This window comes from Barbus barbus (genome assembly GCF_936440315.1).
Source record: "Barbus barbus genome assembly, chromosome: 37".
In the NCBI taxonomy this organism is placed as follows: Eukaryota; Metazoa; Chordata; class Actinopteri; order Cypriniformes; family Cyprinidae; genus Barbus; species Barbus barbus.
Window position 1 is genome coordinate 26487151 of NC_136715.1, and position 24409 is coordinate 26511559.

The 24409-nt window shown below is 38.6% G+C and overlaps 1 protein-coding gene across 1 annotated transcript in view; it reads right to left on the minus strand.

Annotated features, from left to right (window-relative positions):
• The window catches only part of syn2b (synapsin IIb), a 121907-nt gene that overhangs the window by 74864 nt on the left and 22634 nt on the right, over positions 1-24409 (minus strand). The window contains exon 2 of the mRNA XM_079395789.1: positions 7746-7803. Within this exon, the coding sequence (XP_079251915.1) occupies positions 7746-7803 (58 nt within the window). The remainder of the gene's footprint in view (positions 1-7745; positions 7804-24409) is intronic.

Sequence of the window (24409 nt, forward strand, 5' to 3'; positions counted from 1 at the left end):
GACATGGAAATACATAAGGCCAGATTTACTAAGCAGGGCAAATTAGCATGAGAGCGCAATTCCATAAATGCTCCGATGGGAGGAGAAAAATCTGCGGGTGATTTACTGACAATGAACACAGAAGAACACAGAAGCAGCAGATCATTTCCATAATGACCAGCACAATCTACCAAGAGCAGCACAAATTACCGCCTGCTTTAAGACATGCTTTTTTGGGCGTTAAATAATGATGCAAATACCAGTAATTTGACAAATGCAAACGTTAGTAAATCGAGTTGCGTGATTCATTTTAATACTCTCCTCCTACAAATTTTGTGTCTGAGAGGGAAACTCCTATAAATGCATATTCAATAAGGTCAGGCGCAAAAATAACTGTCCACACCTTTTCAGCGCTAATTCTTCACTGCGCTTCTTTAGTAACTTTTAGTAAGCTTCATTAGTTCCTGACAGTACTATCTTAACGCCAAAAGACAGCTGTTAGTAAATCTGGCCTTTAAATTTAGAAGGAACAACCATTTTTGGGATAGTTACCTGTATCAGCCTAACTTCTCTCTTACATTTTCTACATCATATACACGTGTGGAGAAGGTTGAGACTGACTGGGAGTCGAGGGGGAAGAGATGTGCATGCACAGGTGATGTTCTCTGCCCAACTGCTTTTTTTTCAATAAGCAAATGTACATTATATGAGAACCATCAGTTTTAATACCATGATATACCGTGATACTGACATACCGCCACAAACCTATTCTATTGACTATAAGTGACTTTGCAACTCCCTGTCAACTAAAGAACTAATAGTTTCTCAGGTGGATGTCTGTAAAAATACATTTACATGGCACCTCAGGAATAAAACTCATGGATTCAGATGCCGATTTATTCACAGTCTAAAAGCGAGTTCTGTGATCCTCCAAACCCGGGAACGTGCGGATCACCTATCCAGTTACATGATTGTCTGCTGTAAATAAAATGTCATAACCTTGGAATAATAAAATAAATTAATCTTAACCTAATAAAATCTTTCTTATGATCTGATTATTTACATCTGTTTAAAAATAGGAAAATAGTCACGCTATATTGAAATGGTTTTCTATCTTGCACTTTCTCTCAAAATGATGGATGTCATTAAAATGTGCAGATTAGCAGAAATAAGTTAATGCAACCTCTGATTTACATAAGGTAAACATAAAGCAGCTTGGTTTATATTTTTGTGTATGTAATTGTAGGCCTATATAATAAATATTTTCAAATTGTATTGCACACTTGTTGCTGCCATAATAATGAACTATTTCAAATGTTTGTGTGCTTTTCTTCTCTTTCTTCTTTTTGTTATTATTAACAGTTCCCGCTCACTGTGGTGGAGCAGTTATGAAATATTGTTAATAACTTGTAAATACTTCCAATCATTTCATTTTTTACAGTAATAAATATGCATGCATGCAAATTACAGTGAAGTGCAACAGCTACCGTACAGTGTTCGGCAGTGGTCAAAAAGGATTTAAACAGTGAATCTTAAATTGATTTCTTGTAAACTCAGAGATGTGGATTTGGGCGGCAGTTAAATTATCACACAACCTTGGTGTTTGTCAAAAACAGTAGATAATTCGGCCAGGGATTTTTATTCAGGCAGCAATAAAATCACCATCTGACTCCTGTAAATGTTGAAAATCTCTTACATCCCCATGAGAAACAATTACCGTCTGAATGGGGCTTAAATCTCATTAGAGCATTAGCAGACTGTTACTTTAGGGCTAGAAGACATATCTAGCAGACAGTCTACTAGTAATCTCATGACTAGTAGTTGACATCTATGGCAAATGCATGAAGTGGACCATCAAAATAAAGTGTTACCTAAATATGTTACATCGGCTGTTGTAATACCTCTGTAAGGATCTGAAATTCTATATGCATATTCAGCGTTTACAATTTCTGTGTACTCAGTCAAACTTGAAATATATATTTTTTTATCTACTTTAATAGGCTACCTGTTTGTGTTGCCTCTTCAAAATTTCCCTTTTAGAGTCATTGACTCTTCTGATTATTATTATTTTTTTTAATAAACATTTTTTATCAAGATAAGCAAATAGCATGTACTGTAAATTGTCTTCAAAACATATTATTATCTGTTGAAATTAAAACTTAACTTTAAAATATGAATTATATATATATTTTTTTAAAGAAATCCACTAATAAAAAAGTTAGATTAATACTATTATTATACCAAACAAGATAACAGATAAAAGATAACAGGAGCTCCTGTCTGTGTGCATTCCTGAAGATCCTTCTGAAGAATATCATAGTTTTCATTATTATTCATTACAATTGAACAACTGTACAGAAATTGAATAACTCCGTTCCCACGGATATTTATTTGACTGCATCATCTAAGGCGTTGACAGCATTTATCTGAAATGATCCTGTTTGAGGCAGATCTCTAATGTCATAATCCATTGCACAATCAAACAGTAATTCAACATTTGGCATCATTTCCACATAACTTGCACAACCTGTGCCTTTATCTTTTTTTTATCTAAACTGTTCCTTTAACTCTAATAGTTGTGGACAAGTCGGAGAATGTTTACTTTTTGCAAACTAAACTAGTCTTCGGAGAGAAAAACTGAAACGAACAAAAAAGTGACATGCACAGTTTAACTCTATATTTTCTCCAGTAAATGAATGTAGCACCACCTTGATTTGCTGATTGTGTATTGCATTATTCAGCAGGCAGAGTAATGGCCGTGTGATCACATTAGTCATTTAAATAAGCACCAGTAGGTGTGAATCGTGTCCAGTAACTGTTCCCTTCCTTCTCATCATTGTGGGCTTGTTAACATTCATCTGTTATGCAATGTGAGCAGTAAAATTTGAGGTTTAAACGCAGACACAATAAAACTGTCTATGGGAAGCTGTCTCATATTTTTCATGCTTAATTATTGCAGAATGGTCATTCATTGGTAAAATAATATCCAGTTATATTGTTGCAGGCTTTCCTAGTCACAGTGGTTTGCTTTATTGAGCGTTTGGCAGAAGACACATTCCGAAGGGCTGAAAGCACCTAAATAAATGTTACTTTCATAATGATTTGTTCGGAATAAATTGTGCAATTTAGTTATGGAATTTCAGCCATGCTCACATTGACTGCTGACATTTGTACAAGACCAAACAAGTTCACAGGAGACAGGATGACGCTCACAGTCACATACAGGCAGTGATAAGTATATGATTTGCTGGAATAAAGCAGACAGTAAGCCAAAAGTCAGAGGTGTGTTCGCAAGCAGAAGTGACCAGTGAACTGCTAATGAACTCCAACCGCAGCTCTATTATCAACAACATCTTGATCAATAGCTAATTTCTACTATTACTCTTGGCCTTTTCTCTGGTTAAAGGACATGCAGAAAATCACAAGTATTGGCACAATTCAGATCAATAGCATTGGCTTCCAATTAGCAGCGTTCGGTCTAAAATTTCAATGATGCCATGTGTCAGAAAATGACCTGGGAGTATTTTTCTTTTGTAACTAAATGCTATTTTAAAGGATTGCATGGCTATAAAGACAATGGTCAGCCTAGACTTATAAGGACGTGGTGACCATTTCTGAATGGTGCAGTCACTGAAACATAAGTTTTCTACCGTAACAGAGTGTTGCTTAGGCACAGGACCCCCATAAATATGGGATTCAAAGTCTAAACTATTTCAGTCTCTAACATTTCACCATCACATATTGAGCTGTGATGTAAAAGACAGACTTAAAATCAACTGGATGCTTTTAAAAGCTTAACAAAAATTGTTACTGGCAAACATCTGGTATAAAATACTGAAATATTGGCAGTCTATATGTTGCTTGCTGCAAATTTATTTTGCCAGAATGAAGTGAAGTGACATACTGCCAAGTATGGTGACCCATACTCGGAATTCGTGCTCTGCATTTAACCCATCCAACGTGCACACACATAGCAGTGAACACACACACACACACAGCAGAGAACACACACACAGCAGAGAACACACACACACACACACAGCAGTGAACACACACACACACACACACACACACAGCAGTGAACACACACACCGTACACACACACAGCAGTGAACACGGGAGCAGACACACAGCAGTGAACACACACACCGTACACACACACAGCAGTGAACACACACACACCGTACACACACACAACAGTGAACACGGGAGCAGACACACAGCAGTGAACACACACACCGTACACACACACAACAGTGAACACGGGAGCAGACACACAGCAGTGAACACACACACCGTACACACACACAGCAGTGAACACCCACACCGTACACACACACACCGTACACACACACAGCAGTGAACACACACACCGTACACACACACAGCAGTGAACACGGGAGCAGACACACAGCAGTGAACACACACACCGTACACACACACAGCAGTGAACACACACACACCGTACACACACACAACAGTGAACACGGGAGCAGACACACAGCAGTGAACACACACACCGTACACACACACAACAGTGAACACGGGAGCAGACACACAGCAGTGAACACACACACCGTACACACACAGAGCAGTGAACACACACACCGTACACACACACAGCAGTGAACACCCACACCGTACACACACACACCGTACACACACACAGCAGTGAACACACACACCGTACACACACACAGCAGTGAACACGGGAGCAGACACACAGCAGTGAACACACACACCGTACACACACACAGCAGTGAACACACACACACCGTACACACACACAACAGTGAACACGGGAGCAGACACACAGCAGTGAACACACACACCGTACACACACACAACAGTGAACACGGGAGCAGACACACAGCAGTGAACACACACACCGTACACACACAGAGCAGTGAGCACACACACACACACACACAGCAGTGAACACACACACACCGTGAACACACCCCCGGAGCAGTGGGCAGCCATTTATGCTGCGGCGCCCAGGGAGCAGTTGGGGGTTCGGTGCCTCAGTCGTGGTATTGAGGGTGGAGAGAGCGCTGGACATTCACTCCCCCCACCTACAATCCCTGCCGGCCCGAGACTCGAACCCACAACCTTTGGATTACGAGTACGACTCTCTAACCATTAGGCCACGACTTCCCCTACACAAATATTTTGGAATGACCATCAATGGAGAATGAAGATTTTTGCCCCAAAAGGTATTTTTTTATAATTATGGGTTCATTCCATAGGCATAACTGTTTTTATGCTGTACAAAAAAAAATGTATATCCCCTTACCCTAACCCTACACCTAAACCTACCCCTCATAGAAAACTTTCTGCATTTTTAGATTTTAAAAACACTTCATTCTGTATGATTTATAAGCTTGTTTTCTCACAGTGGCCCAAAAAAATGTCTCCACAAAGTCAAAATTTACTGTTAAAACCAGTGTCCCTATGAAATATGTTTTATTTTTTCCCAAATTCCATTTTCTCCATTTTAATTCTCTGGATTCTTTTTTTTTGGTTTTGTTTTTTCCCCGTTTTCCTCTGTTTTAATGATTACATTTTATTAATCAAAAAATGTCATATTAATTGATATAAAGAACCTTACTAAATTTAACAGCAATTTATGAAAAGTTTAACAAGAATTACTATTTATTTTTATTTGTTTCTCAAACTTTTTTTTTTTTTACAGGAATACTGTGTTGTGTTTTTATTTTTTTCTGGGAAATATTCCTTACAAATAATGTTTTAATAATAATTTTAGTAGTAGTAATAGTACTATCATTATATAAAATAATACATTTCTGTCACAGTTTCTTCAAGTTAAACCAAACTTTTATTTTGACAGGTTGTTGAGAATACTTTTACGTTTCCCTGTTCATATGTAATAGTTCCCTGTTCAAAATAATAGTTTTTCTCAAAAGAAAAAGTAAAATGCTGTTTATGTCCTATATTGAGGTGGCAGACACTGGAGTGTGTGTGTAGTATAAGAAACCACGCGTCTGCGCCATTCATTCACACAGAGACACGCAGCACATGCAGGATTCATGTTTAAATAGTCTTTTGCTGCTTAATATTCAGTCACTAGTCCATATCAATAACCAATCAATGTTCATAATTTAAGTGTACTGACCTACTTTTGATATATCCATTCAAATTTTGGCAAATTCCGTGACCTTCAGCGTTATACAGAAACATTTTTATGGCTAGATTCTCATAGGGCTATATTACTATCCTGTGGGGACATTTGGTCCTCATAACATATCAGTACACACACACACACACACACACACACACCCACCATCTCAAAATATCTTCTTTTGTTTTCGATGGAAAAAGAAAGTCATACAGATTTGGAACAACATGATGTTTTATTAACAAGGTTCGGGAGGAGCACGATCAGATAATCAACTAATTTGGAGCAGGTGCAACTCGTTTGGCTAACTATCCTAACGAGCACAATCTGTATAAATATGCAGCCTGCCTACCTCTGTCCAATGACAGTTTTCCGGCATCCCCCCTCACCCCTGATCTATTTTTATCCCATATTAGGGATAGGGGGAGTTCTCTGGGTTCGGGCCATATTCCAGGCTCAGAGCCCTCCCTCAGGACAGCACGCCAACATATGCTTACTATTTGCTATCAGATTAGATGTAAGGGTGAACTCGTGAAACATAAATGATGACAATTTTAATTTTTGGGTGAAATATTCCTAATATTTTTACTATTCTACAGTATATGACTTGTCTCTTTCCTAAGTCGGGGAAGTCGTGGCCTAATGGTTAGAGAGTCGTACTCGTAATCCAAAGGTTGTGGGTTCGAGTCTCCGGCCGGCAGGGATTGTAGGTGGGGGGGTGAATGTACAGCGCTCTCTCCACCCTCAATACGACGACTGAGGTGCCCTTGAGCAAGACACCTAACCCCCAACTGCTCCCCGGGCGCCGCAGCATGGCTGCCCACTGCTCCGGGTGTGTGTTCACGGTGTGTGTGTGTGTGTGTGCATTTGTTCACTACTCACTGCTGTGTGTGTGCACTTGGATGGGTTAAACGCAGAGCACCAATTTCGAGTATGGGTCACCATACTTGACAATACGTCACGACTTTACTTTCCTAACACCAGGAACCATGTTTAAAATAACTAAATCTAAATCGTGTACCGTGTTCATAGGGATACCATAGAAGAACCATTTTTGGTTCCTCAAAGCACTTTTCAGTGATCAGTTCCTAAGCATTATATTATTGGTGTGAAGAACAATAAAGAACCCTTTTCCACTGTAAAGAACCTGGTGTTCAATGGAAAGTTCCCGTGGTTGTTAAATACTCTTCATGAAACCATCATTGAGTGTCTCACTACTACAATACAGCGGCCTCTAGTGATACAGTGTTGGCACACTGTTTAAACATGTAATCAAAAAGAGGGAAAAGATGTTGGTTTATATTTCTGCTCCATCACAGTGAAATCTCATTGCTTCAAAATCCCTCTCCACGTGGCTGTACGCATTTTACACATCATATCCATTCTGATCGCCTTGATTGTGCAGTATCACACAGAATTCTGCTCCACTTCTGGACAAATAAATGACTTACTGGAAATGTATTGCATCGAACCTGCAAAGGATGCAGTATGCACTATAATTGAATAATTAATAGACTTGTTTTGGGTGTTAGCAAATAATTTGAAAGCCGCCAACTCAATATTTAAATGGTTTGTGTGATCAAGCTGAGAATAACACCCAGGTCTAAAGCTATAATAGATGCTTTACCTGCTCAACTTTGACATCAAAATCTCCTTGGACTTTCTTCCCACGAAATATCTTTGACCTGAAAGACAACAACAAAAAGGTATTTGTGAATCATTTCATGCATGTTTGTAGTGTTGTTCAGTCAGTTTATGCAAATACAATTCAATATCATTTACAAGCCTGCTGCTATACTGACTGGAAAAACAATCAAATAAACTGCGTAATTGCGGAGCTGGCTGCTGAGAAATGATAGAAATGCAAACAGCTGCTGTTTTGATGCAGAGTTCCAATCGTTGGATTTTGCACTCCTTTTCGATAAGTGTGCACATTTCTGCATCTCGTTCATGCTCTCCTTTCACTCGCTCGAGCTTGTGTTTGGGTGTTATATGAGCAGTCACAGAGAAAGCAATTTGATGGCTTGCTTTGAGCATACAACAGGGTAAAGATGAGAAGCAATTGCAAAACAGGCCAGAGAATATAGATAAAAGAAAAGCTAATATCTGATGTGATCCGTGTCTTTACCCCTCTTTATTACTGTGCTGAAAAAGCAACACTGAATCCAAGGGCACACGCTCGACATATCTTTCTGAGAATCTGTGTTTGCTTTTGCATAATGTTCCAGCACATAATGCAATATTGTCATTTAATGTGAAGCAATAGCATGCTGACACAATCTCAGTGTAAAATGTTCCCACACTATATACGGGTCAGAAGGGATGTTTGCACTGCAGCTGCGTCCATCGCCTTGCTGGATGCAGACCAGAAACAAGGATTGATTGTGCAATGCTGCCATCTAAAGGAAATACAATATTATGGCAGAGAATATAGATTGCAGCATCCTCAAGGCACAAATTAATTTAACATTGATTCAGGAATGTTTTACACAATGCAACAAAGAGAAACAAAGAAAGTCCAGTGCCAGTGAAGCATGCTGATACCACCATTTGGTTGATTTCAATTTTGGCAGCATGAAAAGCAAAACACCTGTGACTTATCAAACAGAAGCTGTTTGGACCAGAAGCAATCCCTTGATGCAAAACCAACAGTCAAGAGTTTTCCATAGTGTAATGATTGTGTAGGCTTGACACCGTGAGGAAAACAAAAATAATGGGGAGTGATGCCAGTTTCTCTTTATGTCACACAGTCCAGCATTGCTTCGTGTCAAAATAAGTGGACTATGCTAAGGCAAGTATCACTATTTCTATGCAGGAGGATACACCCACCCAGAAAACAGCAATGCACTGAAAACCATTAAGAGCACCTTAGCAAATACAAAGTGTACCCGGGTAACCAATCATAACTGTGTAGTAACAGCAGAGCAAAGCACAAAACAGCATAGCAACCACGTAGCAACAGCCACCCACATCACTCCATCATCACCATCATCATCATCGTCATCATCATTGTGGAAGTGAGTTCTGCTCACATAAGCAGCGCTCAGGAGTATCAGCACTCCAGCATTACGCATGTGCTTTTTTCTCTGTCAGCGGTAGCATTTGTGAGTAAATAAACAAATAAGATTGCAGCTGTATGTTAGAGAACCGACTGGCTGCAGGCAAACACTAATAAATGTTGTCATGAAATGTAAGAGAATTCCCAGACCTGGAAGATAAGGTGTAAAGCCGCTGCAGGCCTGAGTTATGAACAAGAGCACTAACTACCTGAGAAAATGAACACGAGCAACACACTCGTAAAAATATCACTCCCAAAAGCATGTTTGCACAGCGATACCATAGAAGAACCCTTTTTGGTTTCCCAAAGAACCATTATTTTCTAAGCGTTAATAACATTTTAATAAGCTATAAAGAACATTTTGTGTAATGTAAATGTTCCACGGATGTTTAAGGCTCTTCGTGGACCCAATCTAACCATATGACCTCTCTCATATTGAGTGTAAAATCACGACACACACTGCAGTCCTGCCCTAATCAAAGCAGAGATTGGTCTTCATCAGGTCAGGAACTCATATATGTGATGGTGTCCATGACCAGTGAAGTTCAGCGATCTCAGTCTCTATGAACTACAGCGAGTCTGGTTGCATTCACTGCAGCTTTGGACCGCTTTCAAATGAACACACAAAAACAAACCAGGCAAGTGACAGTGAAGAGGATTTAGGTTTGCTTTCTTATTGTCAGCTCACAGTCAAGTCACTACAACAACAACTGCGCTTCTTTGGACTCAAATAACCCTAATTTTTACAACCCGAATTCTGGAAATGTTGGGAGGTTTTTTTGTTTGTTTTGAATAAAATGAAAAGTAAAAGACTTTCAAATCACATGAGCCAATATTTTATTCACAATAGAACATAAATGTTTAAACACAGACATTTTACACTTTTATCCACTAAATGAGCTGATTTCAAATTTGATGCCTGCTACAGGTCTAAAAAAAAGTTAGCACGGGGGCAACACAGGGCTGAAAAAGCAAGACATTTTGAAAAGATTCAGCTGGGAGAACATCTAGCAACTAATTAAGTTGATTGACATCAGGTCTGTAACATGATTAGCTATAAAAGGGATGTCTTAGAGAGGCAGAGTCTCTCAGAAGTAAAGATGGGCAGAGGCTCGCCAATCTGTGAAAGAGTGTGGAAAAAGATTGTGGAATACTTTAAAAAACAAGGTTCCTTAATGTCAAATTGCAAAGATGACCACAAACTCTTCAGCAGCTGGAAACCTTTATCAGGCAAGATGGGACCAAATTCCAACACCAAAACTCCAGAAACACATAACCTCGATCCCAAGACATCTTCAAACTGTTTTGAAAAGAAGAGGAGATGCAACACCATGGTAAACATGCCCCGTCCCAACTATTTTGAGATGTAGCAGGCATCAAATTTGAAATGAGCTCATTTTGTTCCTTACATTTTAACATTTATGTTATCTATGATCTGTTGTGAATAAAATATTGGCTCATGTCATTTGAAAGTCTTTTAGTTTTCATTTTATTCTAATTTAAAAAACATCCCAACATTTCTGGAATTTGGATTGTACTGTTTAATGTTTATTTTCTTCTTTTTCTTCTTTTTCTTATTTATTTATTTATTTATTTTAAAGACTACTGTTGCTGGGCTGTAATTATACAGTTGTTGTTGTCAATCAGACCCATATGATTCCTCAAATCTTGTGTCATTCAAACAAGTGATCAGACTTATTTTTCTTAATTTTCAAAAAAATTAAATAAATAAATAATCCCATGACTCAAAAGTGGACATGATGCAAAAACAGCACACTTTCTTTAGAAAACATCAAAATCTGTTTACTGTTTCATTTCAATACATTCATATCTAAATCCTGTATGTTAACTACTAATAACTACATCTGTAATTCGTCATAATGCTTGGACAGTGGAAACAGTGTTCTTGTACTGTAGTCTGAAGAAATGAAGAGGAGCCAGCGAGCAGTAAAACAGTCTGACAGGCAGTTATTAATCATTCAGCCGAACCCTGCCATTGCTCCTGACATCGATGTTTGATGGTTCGCTCAAGGAGTCCTGCTGAACATTTGGTAATTAAGTCATTATTTTTTCTGCAGGCTGGCAGAGGAAAATTACAAGAAAAAATGGAAAGGAAAGGTTGTCAGTTTTTTTTTCTGGTCTGTTGCCAGTTCAGCAGAAGCTTACAGCTTTTTGCTAAAACTGAAGATCTTATTGCCATACTGGAATACTCTGGATTATTCTTTCCAAAGAGCCAGTGATTAAAGAGCACAGTCGAGCAGAACAAGCATGCTATGAATACACATGGATAATATTTTACAATTCGACAGTTATAGGAAAAATGGAAGCTGAGGGTAAAAATGCCTTTAAAAATGAAAAATGCCACCGGTCTTCAAAATAGGATAATTTATTCATTTAGCAACATCTGATATACTTCTTTAACATTCTAGTCCTTGTTATTATTCTTATTCAGGAGAATTATATTTAATGTAAAAAACTGAACATCAAATTTCATTAAAACAATTAGGACCTACTTGTTCTAAACTGTTTTGTGCCATTGCTGTTACTATATTGTGTATTGTAGAACAACTGGAGCAATGTATTGACCAAAAGCAGAACTATCCATTTTGTGCATGTGATAGCAAATAATAGTAAAAAGTGATGTGACTGAAGCCCTGCAGCAATAAAGACAACGTCGAGCTTGTTTCGAGCTGCAGGACGTCCCTTAGCAAAAAGGGCACATTTCCCACCCAGTTTTCACCCTCTGAAAAGGGAAAGTGATTTGATGCCTCCTCCGCGTCACTGCAGCTTACCAACAGCAGATGAAAGAGGGATACTAATAAGCATCGACTCCTTTGATCCTGCCATTTGCTAGAGGCAGCTGCCCTCGTTTGTGTGTGTGAATGAGGAGAGAAGTGTCCCAGTGAGCCAGTGAATTTCATCTGTGCTCTGGATGAAGCGTCAGAATCACTGCTGCTCATCAAACTATTCTGAGGAGTTAAAAACAACACAGTCACAGTGATGTTAAAGTAACATACAGTATGTATGTACACATTGCAGCTAAGATAACGTTTAGTGCTTAATCCTGTTCTGTACACGCACACACTTCAGTAATTTACAGGAGTAACAACTGAATTCTACAACGAATTAGAGGGATAATTTACTCAAATGAAAATGCTGTCATTATTTACTCGAACAGAAAAGAAGATATCTTGAAGAATGTTGGTAATCAGACAGTTGATGATCATAATATGAACAAAAATACTATGCAAGTCAATGGCTACCATCAGTTGTTGGTTTCCATCAGGTCAAGATATTTTCAAGAAGAAATATCTTCTTGTCACGGTGCACACAGCAGGGAGGAACAAGGAACACGCAAACGAGGACGTAACTCAAATAATAACCTTCTTTAATGAAGACAGGGCAGGACAAGGCAAGGCAGACATCAAACACCGGGGATAAAGAGTAGACCAGACAACATACCACAACACAGACAGGACTTAAATACTAGAGATAATGAGACAAACACAGCTAGACAAGGATTAACTAATGATCACACTAGACGAGGACAGGAAACAAACCAAATATGGGCATGGAAACACAGGGAGCAGGTGGAAACACAAGACACACACAACAGAGGTCTGACACTTCTGTGTTCAGCAGAAGAAATACACTCATACATAATTGGAAGAACTTGAGGGTGAGTAAATGACAGAATTTTTATTTTTTGTGTTAACTGTCTAACTCGCAAAAAAATTATAGTAATGGCCGCAATTCTACACAGTGTCAAAGTGTACAGAACCTAACTGAACGACTAGTTAACAACATCAGAGAGGTGCGAGACTCATTTGTGTTGCCAGATCTTTCTAGAAAAGACAGCAAACAAGAACAAGGCCATAATAAACCTAAATAAAACCAAATGCTTAATATTGACAATAAGGTTAAAAAAAAATCACGAACCACAACTGCCACTTTATTAACTCCATAATGGAGCCACGCCCAAACAACAAGCCTAAAAATGCTTATAATAAGTGTGCATGGCCACACTTCAAAAGAGTGCTCTGTGAATCTAATTAGTCTTTGGTTTCTGTGATATTAAAGGGGTCATGTGACGTTGCTTAAAAGAACATTATTTTGTGTATTTGGTGTAATGCAATGTGTTTATGAGGTTTAAGGTAAAAAAAAATCTATGCCCCGCCTTTCTGAACCGCGTTTATTTTTACAAAGCTCATCGTTCTGAGACGTGAGGCATTCTCTGATTGGCCAGCTATCCAGTGCGTTGTGATTGGCTGAATACCTCAAGCGTGAGACAGAAATGTTACGCCCCATTGTAAACAAGGTATTTGTTGCATCCAGTGGGGATATAATTACTAATTATAATGACTTATACTGTTTTTTTTACTCGTTGCGTTGCATCACGCCACGTAAACATTACCATGTCTGTATTTGTGATCGGAGAAAAACAAACAACAAGCACTACTCTGCGCTGCTCAAAACTCGCATTTGAATCATCAGTGGCAAATTCTTTAAATAAGAAAACGTACTTACAGGCGGTGAATCAGAAGCACCAGACTGTCCTTGCAAAGTTGGAATTGTCCCACTTTATAGAAACGGCCTTTGTGCACAGCTGGCAGGCTACTTCCAGGTTCAGAAAATAGTCTCCATAAAATGCGCTGCACACACACTAATATTTGAGTTGAACTGTTCCGGAAAACAGTGTTGTAAATACAACTGAACCACTGATTTCTAGTTGTGTCCTCTTTTGGAAGCCCAAACAAAGTAGTTTCGCGGCAGCAACAATAAAATAAACTTTTATTACAGTGAGAATAAAAGTTACACCTTCTTTCATTGTGTAATACGTTTGGGCGGTGTTATGCAAATCTCCCCACATTGTGACGTAGACATGTGGGGGCGTTTAAATGAGCCATTTTAGGAGGGCGTGGTTGAGTCTTAACTTAAAAAAAGAATATCTCTTTGGTTTTGAGACTTTAGTCTTTGCAACTTCAGGGATCTTATCTATGCACAAACAGCTTGCAACACTTGAAATCGCATCATATGACCCCTTTCATTTGGTCAGAAATAGCGGATCCCAAAAACACTAGATGGAAGAATGTTGCTATGGTTACCACGGTGTCAATCACCACTGTTTTGGGAGATAATCGTGTTTTGCTCACAGACAGAAATGAGTACTGTGGGTGGTTGCCAGGTAGGTACAGTATTCTGGGGGTGATTTGGACATTGCTATGCAGTGGTTATGTTTTTTTGGGTGGCTGCTAAGGTATTCTCAGTGAGTTGTTAGGTGGTTGTTTACTAGTTGTTTTTATGGTCCCTTGATCAGTTGAATTTATTTAATTTTTTAGATATGGGACTTTAGTTTGTTTTATTGCTTCAGGCACACAGCACTTTAATTGCTTAGCAAAATAACAGCACAGTTCTGTTCAACAAGCCACGGGATTTGAGAACATTCATGCCAGAACAAAACAACATTACATGCTGGAATATAATGAGAGTTGGTTTGTACAAATGCATAAGCAATAGCTCGCAAATAATGTCTCAGCTGAAACAGCTTTCTTTTTTTAATGAGTAGGTATTGTTCACAAAAACGCACACCAATGCAAAGCCAGGCCTTCAGTCCTGTTAAAGCTACTCCATTAGATCTGTGTTTTTATGTTTTATTCATATCAATCAATGTAGAGTATTAAATTGCTCAGAGCAGCTGAAGTGCAGTCTAATCAGTGTCCTTAAAAAGTACATCCAGTAATGGGAAGCCAATCAATGCCGCTGACAGTCACTATGTCTGCAGTGCGACCTGCCAACAAGATTTCATATCTTCCATTGAGAGATTCTGGGCTCCTGTTTGAGAGCAAGCACACAACATGCTCTTCCTGTCTGTAACGTCTGCAGAATTTATATAAAAAATTACATAATAAAAAATTGACAGACCCATTAATTAAATGAAAACAGATTAATTAAAAAGTTAAAAAGTTTTGATAACCACTGTAATAACACACGTTAATAACACACATGATAAAGTAGAAAGGCACATGATGAATCAGCGTTCATCTTAAGTAGCCTGTTAATGAAACACCATTATAACAAACTAACAGAAAATGCAACACAGACACCCTAAATTACCTTAACACAAAAATTATTTATTTAAAATGTAATCATGTTATGCATCCTACAAAAGGACTTTAACACTGGCAATGTCATTTTACTGTTTTCATCATAAATTGTGACCCTGGAGCATAAAACCAGTCTTAGGTCGCTTGGGGTATATTTGTAGCAATAGCCAACAATACATTGTTGTCACGGATCTGTCTGCTTTCCACAAGTCACGTCACACTCACGCATCTGGTTCCACCTGCCACTGATCACATACACCTGCACATCATCATGCCACTCATCAGCAACGCCATAAATACACACACCTCGCAGCCCTCAGTGGCCGGTCTCGTTAATACGAAGAGGACTGCATTAGCTTCACAGCTCTATGCCTACTACTTACCTCCGTGTTTACTTAGCTACAGTGTTTCCTCCCGAGAGTGTTCTCCGAAGTCCGTCTGTCAGTCTGTTCATGTGTTCCTGCCAGTTCTGCAATCCGTGCGAGGTGTGTGTCTACTCCAGTTCTCCGCTCCCTGCCGTAAGAAGAATCTTCATTACCCTTCAGCAGTTTACCGAAGACCTCCAAGTGCTATACTCACCTGATTCACTCATCGTTGCTCTCCTGATTGTTAATAAACCACTGTTTACTCACCTATCTCTCTGTCCGCACCCTCATTCCGTAACAGAAGACCGGACCATAACTGAGTATGGATGACCGAGCCAAATTCATTTCCCTAGCTCATTCACATCCCGAACCTCTGGATTTTGCACGGGCATTCGTGCCGCTCGCCCTCTCCAGTGCCCTGGAGGACCAGGTCCTCAAGACCCTGTTCCGGCTTTCCGGCTCGGGATCACGTTTCACCATCACACGAAGCTCCCAGACACCTCCAACCTAAATTGGAAGGAAACGGTCATCCGGTGTCTGGAGAGTCTTCGATCCCGAGTCGGAGTTTCCCCAAACCCGCCGTCAGAGAATGTCCCAAATCCGCTGTCAGAGAATGTGCCCGCTCATCCTGAGCATCTTCTAATGATCACAATTCATAAGCGCCCACCGGAGCCCGCTCCTCCAGAGAGGAGCTTCCCCAAGTATTTTTTTGGGGGGGGGCTATATATCCCTGTCTGGGATAACCATAGTGGCCAGAGGAATGGCCACTATGGTTCCTCGGTCGGACCTTGCTGAAAAAAATTGATCCACCATGGCCGGCCAAGCCTCCAGTCTCGCCATGGCTCTCCGAGTCCAATTGTAACAATTGTATGGGTCAAAATTATTTATTTCCCTAAAATCATGCCAAAAATCATTAGGATATTAAGTACCGATCATGTTCCATTAAGATATTTTGTACATTTCTTACTGTAAATATATCAAAACTTACTTTTTGAATAGTAGGTTTTGTGGTCTAGTGTCACAGTTGTATGGTAATCATTGTATGAGCCTACGAATAAATTTTAACCATGAATTTGACTGTATGTTACAGTAAAATGTAAATAATTAATATAATATAATGTGAAACATCGACAGTTTTCCAGTGTAGGTAACTTTCAGTTAATCAGTTAACATGTTTTTACAAATACAAACTTTTACCACAGATTCATTGCTTAGAAGATCTCAAGCTATTGTTGCTAGTGAAGCAAGCATCTGTACTAAATCTAGAAGGTCATATTAAAACTAATAAAGGTTGTTTGAGACATTTCTATGCAGTTGCTGCAGAGAGAGAAAGAGAAAGTGTGTGTAATTATCTGTGTTCTGAGCCGTGTTAGTCAGGAGGATCTCTACAAATAACAACGTAATTAGTTGAACTACTGATGTTCTCCAGAAGATAATTGGACAGCCTCTTAAATGGGTAGGACTTTGAAACACATGCTGAATAAATGAAACCGTGACGCACATGACTGACTGGGCTTGAAATTCAGTGTATATGTTCCTGTACACCCAGTGCTCAGCGTTAGACACACATTTAATTCAAGTCTAAAGGCATTTAGTTTGATGTTCATAATCATGTGTCTTGCTTATTGGCATTGTGCATTTTGGTCATTAATAAGTGACATCTGTGCTTCCTCTCCAGGAGCCACTGCACAAACACTCTGTCCGGTCGGCCATTAAAAAGTAAATGGGATCAGCAGGGCCAAAGCTGCTACAGAAGCCTTTACAGCCCTAGAGCTACATTTCAGGCACATTATTTCACATTCAAATGAGAATATGCCTGATGAAATCATTAGATGATGTATCTGTGCTCAGTTGATGTTGTAATCCATTAGAATGAGGTGCTCTTCTGTCTTCCCTCTGACTTTGTTTTTCCAGTGAAAATGTATTTTCTATTTAATATTTACACTGTTAAAGTAACTCTGTCAATCACTGCAAAAAAGCAAACAAAAGCACATCTAGAAAAGTGTGATGAAGCCGTTTAAATATAGTTAGAATGCCCCTTTAATTAAAAATCCCTCTGTTTTTTTTGTTTATTTATATATAAGATATTATATAGGTAATATCACACAGGCAAAAGTGCCGTTTTCCCAAAAATCAGCATGTGTGCATGATTGCAAATATAATATTGATTTTATACACCAGTTCAACAAAAAAGAAGTTTGCATTGAGTGTTACATTTTAGACACAAGAATTAGTATTACTATTATAAGTTTCTGATTAAAAGAAATCACTGAATGTGTTGCAGTGGCAGAAAGATAAACATGTTATCAATACTGAACACCCCTAGAGGGGTGCTCTGTTTAGTGTTCTAATGTAATGCGTCTCACATCCAGCGTGGACATGTTAGTGTGTTGTTTGCAGTTCACATTATTCTATCATATATTTCGTTTGTTTCATTTTTGTACTCCCAGCACTGGCTCTTGAAAGAAACCCTCTTGAAAGTTATTAAAGGATTCATCTTCATTCAGTTGCTTATGTATTCTTAGTTCTGCAGAAACATTTTTTCCGCTCCTGTGATGTGTCTGTAATACTAAGAATGCTACACTAGCAATATAAAACGATTTCAGAATACATATTACACCCACGGGCATCCGTTCTGATGTGATCTGAGAGCTGCATGGCATAGGTGGGAATTCAGTGATCTGAAATTCATTACTTTCCTGAAGGTGCCCTAGTCGAATGCTAGAGATCAGTCAGATTGTCCTGGATGGCTTCAGGTGTCTCTAGGTCTCTGATGAAGTGAGGTGTTCCCGTGGTTACTGTTTCCATGGTGATTTCTCAATAGTCCGTCTAGATGATGGCCACCCATCAAATGTGTGCATCTTACTGTGAGCTCATGTAAGGCAGTGTCTTTGAATTGAGCTCTTTGTATTTGCTGTGACATTATCCTCTGAAAATTCAAACGGCATTTTCCTGCTATAATTAGTGTACGCATTCAGTGTTGACAGAAATGTTAAAAGCTAATGCATTTCTTTATGTAGAATACAAATCTTATTTTGGTTTGGATGCATTTCATCTTTTTAACTGCTTGCATTACAACCAAACAGAGCAGCAATTTTCTTGCAAGTAGATGAGCCCCCAATGAATAATAAAGTGTGCACTTCCTGCATAGTGTAGAACATTCTGACTGTATTTTTTGGCTATGTATGAGACGTTTATTACCTTAAATGACCTTAAAGGGGTTTATTTTTAAATAATGGCTCTGTGATTATTATGGATATTAACACAGCTACTTACCAAATACAGCTACAACAAGTTACCAGCAACAACAGTTAATTATTTACAACAAAAAAAATATATAATAATAAAATGATACAGCAACAGTTAATTATGGGGAAAAATAAAGTTGTTTGGGCTTAATTGTAATATTCTAATTAAATATATATTGTTACACTGAACTCCAAAATCAATGTAGAACCAACTCAAAGGTAGTACATTTAAATAATATTTGTTTAATCCCATCTTTTGCTTAACCGTAATATGTACAGATTATTTTGATAAATGCCTGTGTTCCTGCTTTTATGTTTGTTTTAGTTCTGAAATCGTCATAATGCAAAGCTGATGTTGAAATATTTTTTTTTGCTTCTGAGATTCCTCACAGAGATATTTTGGTTCAAGTTTTCAGCTCTTTATTGCAGAACCAAGGCTGCTGAAAACGGGAAAGCGAAAAATGGGCTGCTCTGACTATGACACTAGTTTATATCTCCACTTGCTTGCTTCAGGTATTTTTACAAGGCTGTATGTAGTTTTTTAATATTCTGAGTCCTAGTTTCTACAAAAGAGACTCTTGTTCCAAAAAAAAAAAAATAGATGGAAAAACGCCCGCAAGCAACTGGATTTCAGTGTTAAAAACACATTGCTTCTAGATGTACCAAGAACATCCCTAGTGAGATCCAAACCTGCTGTCTTTACGGTTTCTTCATATTCTGCTATTGGAGCTACAGCAGCTCAGATGCCTTGGATCAGCAGCACAGCGACTGGTTACCCTCCAGCTGTTTGCATGCAGACCCTCGTGTCTCCAGACGTGGCCTGGACTCATGACGAGCGAGGTGTGGTCACAGGAGAGGCGTGACGATGGGAAACTGCTGCCGGCTCAACTGATGCTTAATGAACCTTCTGAATGCAGCTATAAATCTAAGTGTTTGCTCAGTAGTCTGTGTGCATGCGCCGCCTGTCCTCCTGCTGTGTAACTTTGTTATTACAGTCAAACACACAGGTGACCTGATCCCAGCTCACTCGCCTCATTCCTCTTCTGAAAGTTTCCTAAAGTGGTTCTTCTCTCAGTGCCCAAAAAACAATAAACAAGACCAACCCATCCAGCTTGGCCAAGTAATGTGCGTTTTGGTATATTTTCTTAATGAAAAGATAAATGTGATCAAATTAATGCCTTAAATGACCAAATGAGAAATAGGAAAAATGGTGGGTAAGGAAAATGTTGACACTGCACAAAAAACGAAAATGCATTTTGACGATGGACATCTGTCATTTCATGACGACACATGCAACACGACACTGTCATTATTTTTACACCTGCTAGAGGGCACTTCAATTTAAAATGTAACTATAGGTTGTACTAAGCTGTGTGCGCATACGACCAATGGGAGGGCAGTCTGACTTAGGATCTTTCAGTCATGTGACCAGCTCGAAGACTGGGAGAGCAAAACATCCCTAGAACTGCTGCAGAAGCATTTCTCAGCCACAAATATTTAGATCACCTCTCAAAAGAATAAAACAAAGGTATATAAACAAAATGCTTTGGCCACTTGCAATCCATATGAAGCACCCGCGCCAATATTTCAATCATTAAACAGTGCGACAAAACATTGTAAAAACACTTAAAGTGGTGTAATATATTTAGAACGGTAATATTAAAAGATCAAATTCAGTATTGACCATATTAATGATGCATAGTTTACACAGGCAAGCAGATGAGGCCGGAATATGAACGTAATCTGCTTAATGGTTCAGTGTTTTCCTTCTAATGGTTTTCTAAGGGAAACCATTTAATGTAAAACTTTGCACATTGCGTTTATATTCTGGATTCATCTGCTTGCCTGTACAAAATATACATCATCAATAAGGTGTTTACTGAATAATGCATTTTACTACATTACTACTTAATGCAATCTGCGTAAAAATAACTGCTTCGTTTTGCCCTCCAGGTGGGCGTTCCTATAAGGGTGTGACATCACGTGAAAACTATCAATTGTAAGGGCTGTCTCAATTGTGAAATCCTTCCAGTGCACTAGAACGGTCGCTGCCTGAGAAATCCCACAATGCACTGCAAAATCTAGTTTCTAAAATCTATTGCATTATACATTTCTGAAGCGCTAAACATAAACCACATGAGCCAACTGGATAAATATAATGACACGTGATAGAAGATGACGTGAAAAGGCAAATATTTCATCATAAACACACATCGCTAGACAGGTAGTGAACTCATCTAGTTAACATTTATAATTAATATTTGGCTGAAATGTTGTAGGGACATGTAACAGAGCAATGTGTTTAAAGAGAATAAAAATAATATCAAAAAGAAATTGGTCCCGCCTGTTATTGATTCATTCCGATGACGTCCTACTATGTTGTCCATTGACGTTGTGCATAGCCATCTCAACGCAAACTGAGTAAGCACTGTCCCAATGTGCAGTTTACTTACTAACTAGTGACCGGATTCGTTCAAATGATGTACTGATTGACGAGGTCAGGAGCTAGGGACCTGATTGAGACACACCCATAGAGACGGGCTGTAATGTGCTTATTTTGGAGAGAAATTTGGCAAAAGTGAGAGCTGAATCATTCTGTTCTGTGTTATCTGAGGACGGTGTTCTGTCTTTTTTTATTGCTGGCATGAGTCCCATGAGTTTTTGGGAAAATTAAATTGTGCTACGGAATCTAAAAAAAGAGGGCAATTATCATGACAGGAAGAAAGCTCAGGCGCACTCTAATCAAATCACAGCATATTGAAATCCTACAGACAATCCAATTGTGGCGTCAGTAAGCATATCCATCCCATGTCTGTACCTGCGAAGCAGAAATGTGAATTACATTAAGACTCCACCGATCCCGACCGTCCAAAGACTCTGACTGGCAGCTTTGATGCCAAAATACTCTTTGACGCGACAGTTATCTTGTTACAGTCTATAAACATTGATTAGGTTTGCCTCTTGAGATGTATTTGGCCATAATCCATTTCGTTTTTTACTGGTTAAACCGTCTCTGGTAGTTGTACATGGACAAGCGTTTTGAATTCATTGATCAGCCGTGATTTGTGACGACCTGCAGATTTAGATCACCAGTGGTGCTTCAACCTGGATCGATCGGGATAGCTTTTAGATTTATGACATCATTAAACGGGCCAGACGTTCTGCTATTCCAAGACTTCAATGTGCAGACAACTGCAAGTAAGCCATTTATAGTTTGACTTCCCTGAATCTTGTAAAATCTGTGGCTTAAAGGGAGAGTTCTGTTCATTTACTCACCCTCAGGCCATCTAAGATATAAGGGACGTTTTTCTTCAAGATTCAAGATTCAAGATTTTTATTTGTCACATACACAATTATACAGAGTATAACCAGCAGTCAAATGATTCATAAAATGCAAGACAGCAGTTACTGTCTCTTAAGAGTCAAAAAAGCATATCAGGCAACACAAAATAAATCCCCGTGGCTCCTCACAATATACTGAGGTCTTATGAAGCGAAACAATCAGTCTGTGCAAGAAACTGAACATAACATATGGGACCACAAAACCAGTCATAAGGGTAAATCTTTTCTAAATTGAGATTTCTACATCATCTGAAAGCTGATTAAATAATATTTCCATTGATGTATGGTTTGTTATGATCGGACAATATTTGGCTGAGATACAACTATTTGAAAATCTGGAATCTGAGGGAGCAAAAAAATCTAAATATTGAGAAAATCACCTTTAAAGTTGTTCAAATGAAGTTCTTAGCAATGCATATTACTAATCAACAATTACGTTTTAATATATTTACGGTAGGAAATTTACAAAATATCTTCATGGAACATGATCGGTACTTAATGTCCTAATGATTTTTGGCATAAAAGAAAAATCAATCATTTTGACCCATACAATGTATTTTTGGCTATTGCTACAAATATACCCAGCGACTTAAGACTGTTTTTGTGCTCCAGGGTCACAAATAACATTATTACCTGTAATCCAGAGCCTCAGGCAAACCGGAAAGTCTGATTTGTTTCTGTGAACTGGCTCCTTCTGACAATTTGTTTCAATATGTTGTTTCCAGTAACCGATATGTACTACTGTTTATCCACCAATCTATATCAATTACATAGCAAGACCTTAACAGTCACCCAGAGCACCTTAGCAACTACCAAAGCCTAAATTATTCACTGCAGCTTTAAAACAGCAATGTCTAAATTCTTTTTTAGTACAAATGGAATCCAATTTTTGATCCACAATACAACATTCAGACTGATGAATGTAAAAAAAAGAACAGTTAATTGCTTTCTAGCAGGAAAGTGAATCTTATTTAGTGGTCAGTGTCTATTGTTTTGAATTGTTTTCTATTTGACTGTGTGAATGCGTTTTTGACAGATAACATGTCTTTCTGGTGGAATGAATGGGTTTCCTGTGAGTCAGAAGTGTGTTGACTGGAATATCACCGAAGGCCATCAGAATGCATGCAGTGCTGCCCAATGACTTTGCAGTCCTCTGGAGGGCGAGAGTTAGGCAGACATTGTCCCCAAAGAATATTCAATGGCTGGCAGGCCAAAGACACAGTCTATTTAATACTGGCCCTGTGGAGCTGCTAGAAAGCGTGACAGCATGAGCTGGTATTAGTTGCCTTTCATAAGTCTAGTCTAATATAGTGCAAAACATAAGCCGGGTTATTAGACCTCCCATCTGCACTCAACTGCATGGCAGAGTGACTTTACACTTCACAAGCATTTGAAGGAAATTATTAGCTCAATTTTTCTTGAGCTAATAATTCTTTATAGCGAATTAGTGGTAGATGCATATCGTAAAGTGTGCATTTCAGTAATTGTGTTACAATTACAAAGTATGGTACATCTTTTAGTAATTACCCCAAAAGGGTGAATATTAGTATCTTATGTGTGCATATATTAGTACCTAAATGGTAATTATTTATAAATGGTTGAATTATTGTTTTTCTATGTTGAGAGTTGCTGAAATGGCGTTTGGTCTCATACTGTATGGCGTATCTTGTCAGTGTGTGCACTTGCTTGGCCATTTTTAGTGATTAATAGGAAAGTGGGTTCAGCTGAATTGTAGTAGTGATTTGTAGCCACAAGAATGCAGATAATCAAACAGTTCAACTAACAGGTAAATAATTAAGGAAAACTAAAGTCCCAACTATGATTGGAACAGTGCTTTTGTACAACAGTTAAATAAGCAGAAGTTAATACTGAGTAACTTACAGTTTAGTCACAATGCTGTCAGCCCTTTAGAAAATTACAAATAAACCAAGAACCCATGGTTTAACTACTGTAACCACAACCATGGTTTTGGGTCACTAACTATAGTTTAACCATGGTATTTTTATTAAAACTGTGGTTATACAAATGGTGATAAATTCGCCAAAAAAACATAGTTGCTACACTTTTACTACAGTAAAACCATGGTTAATTTTCGTAAGAGAGTTACTTTCTCAGCAGAACTGTCTCAGCACACAATATTAGTGTTTCGTTCCTGTATTATTCTGTATTTTTAA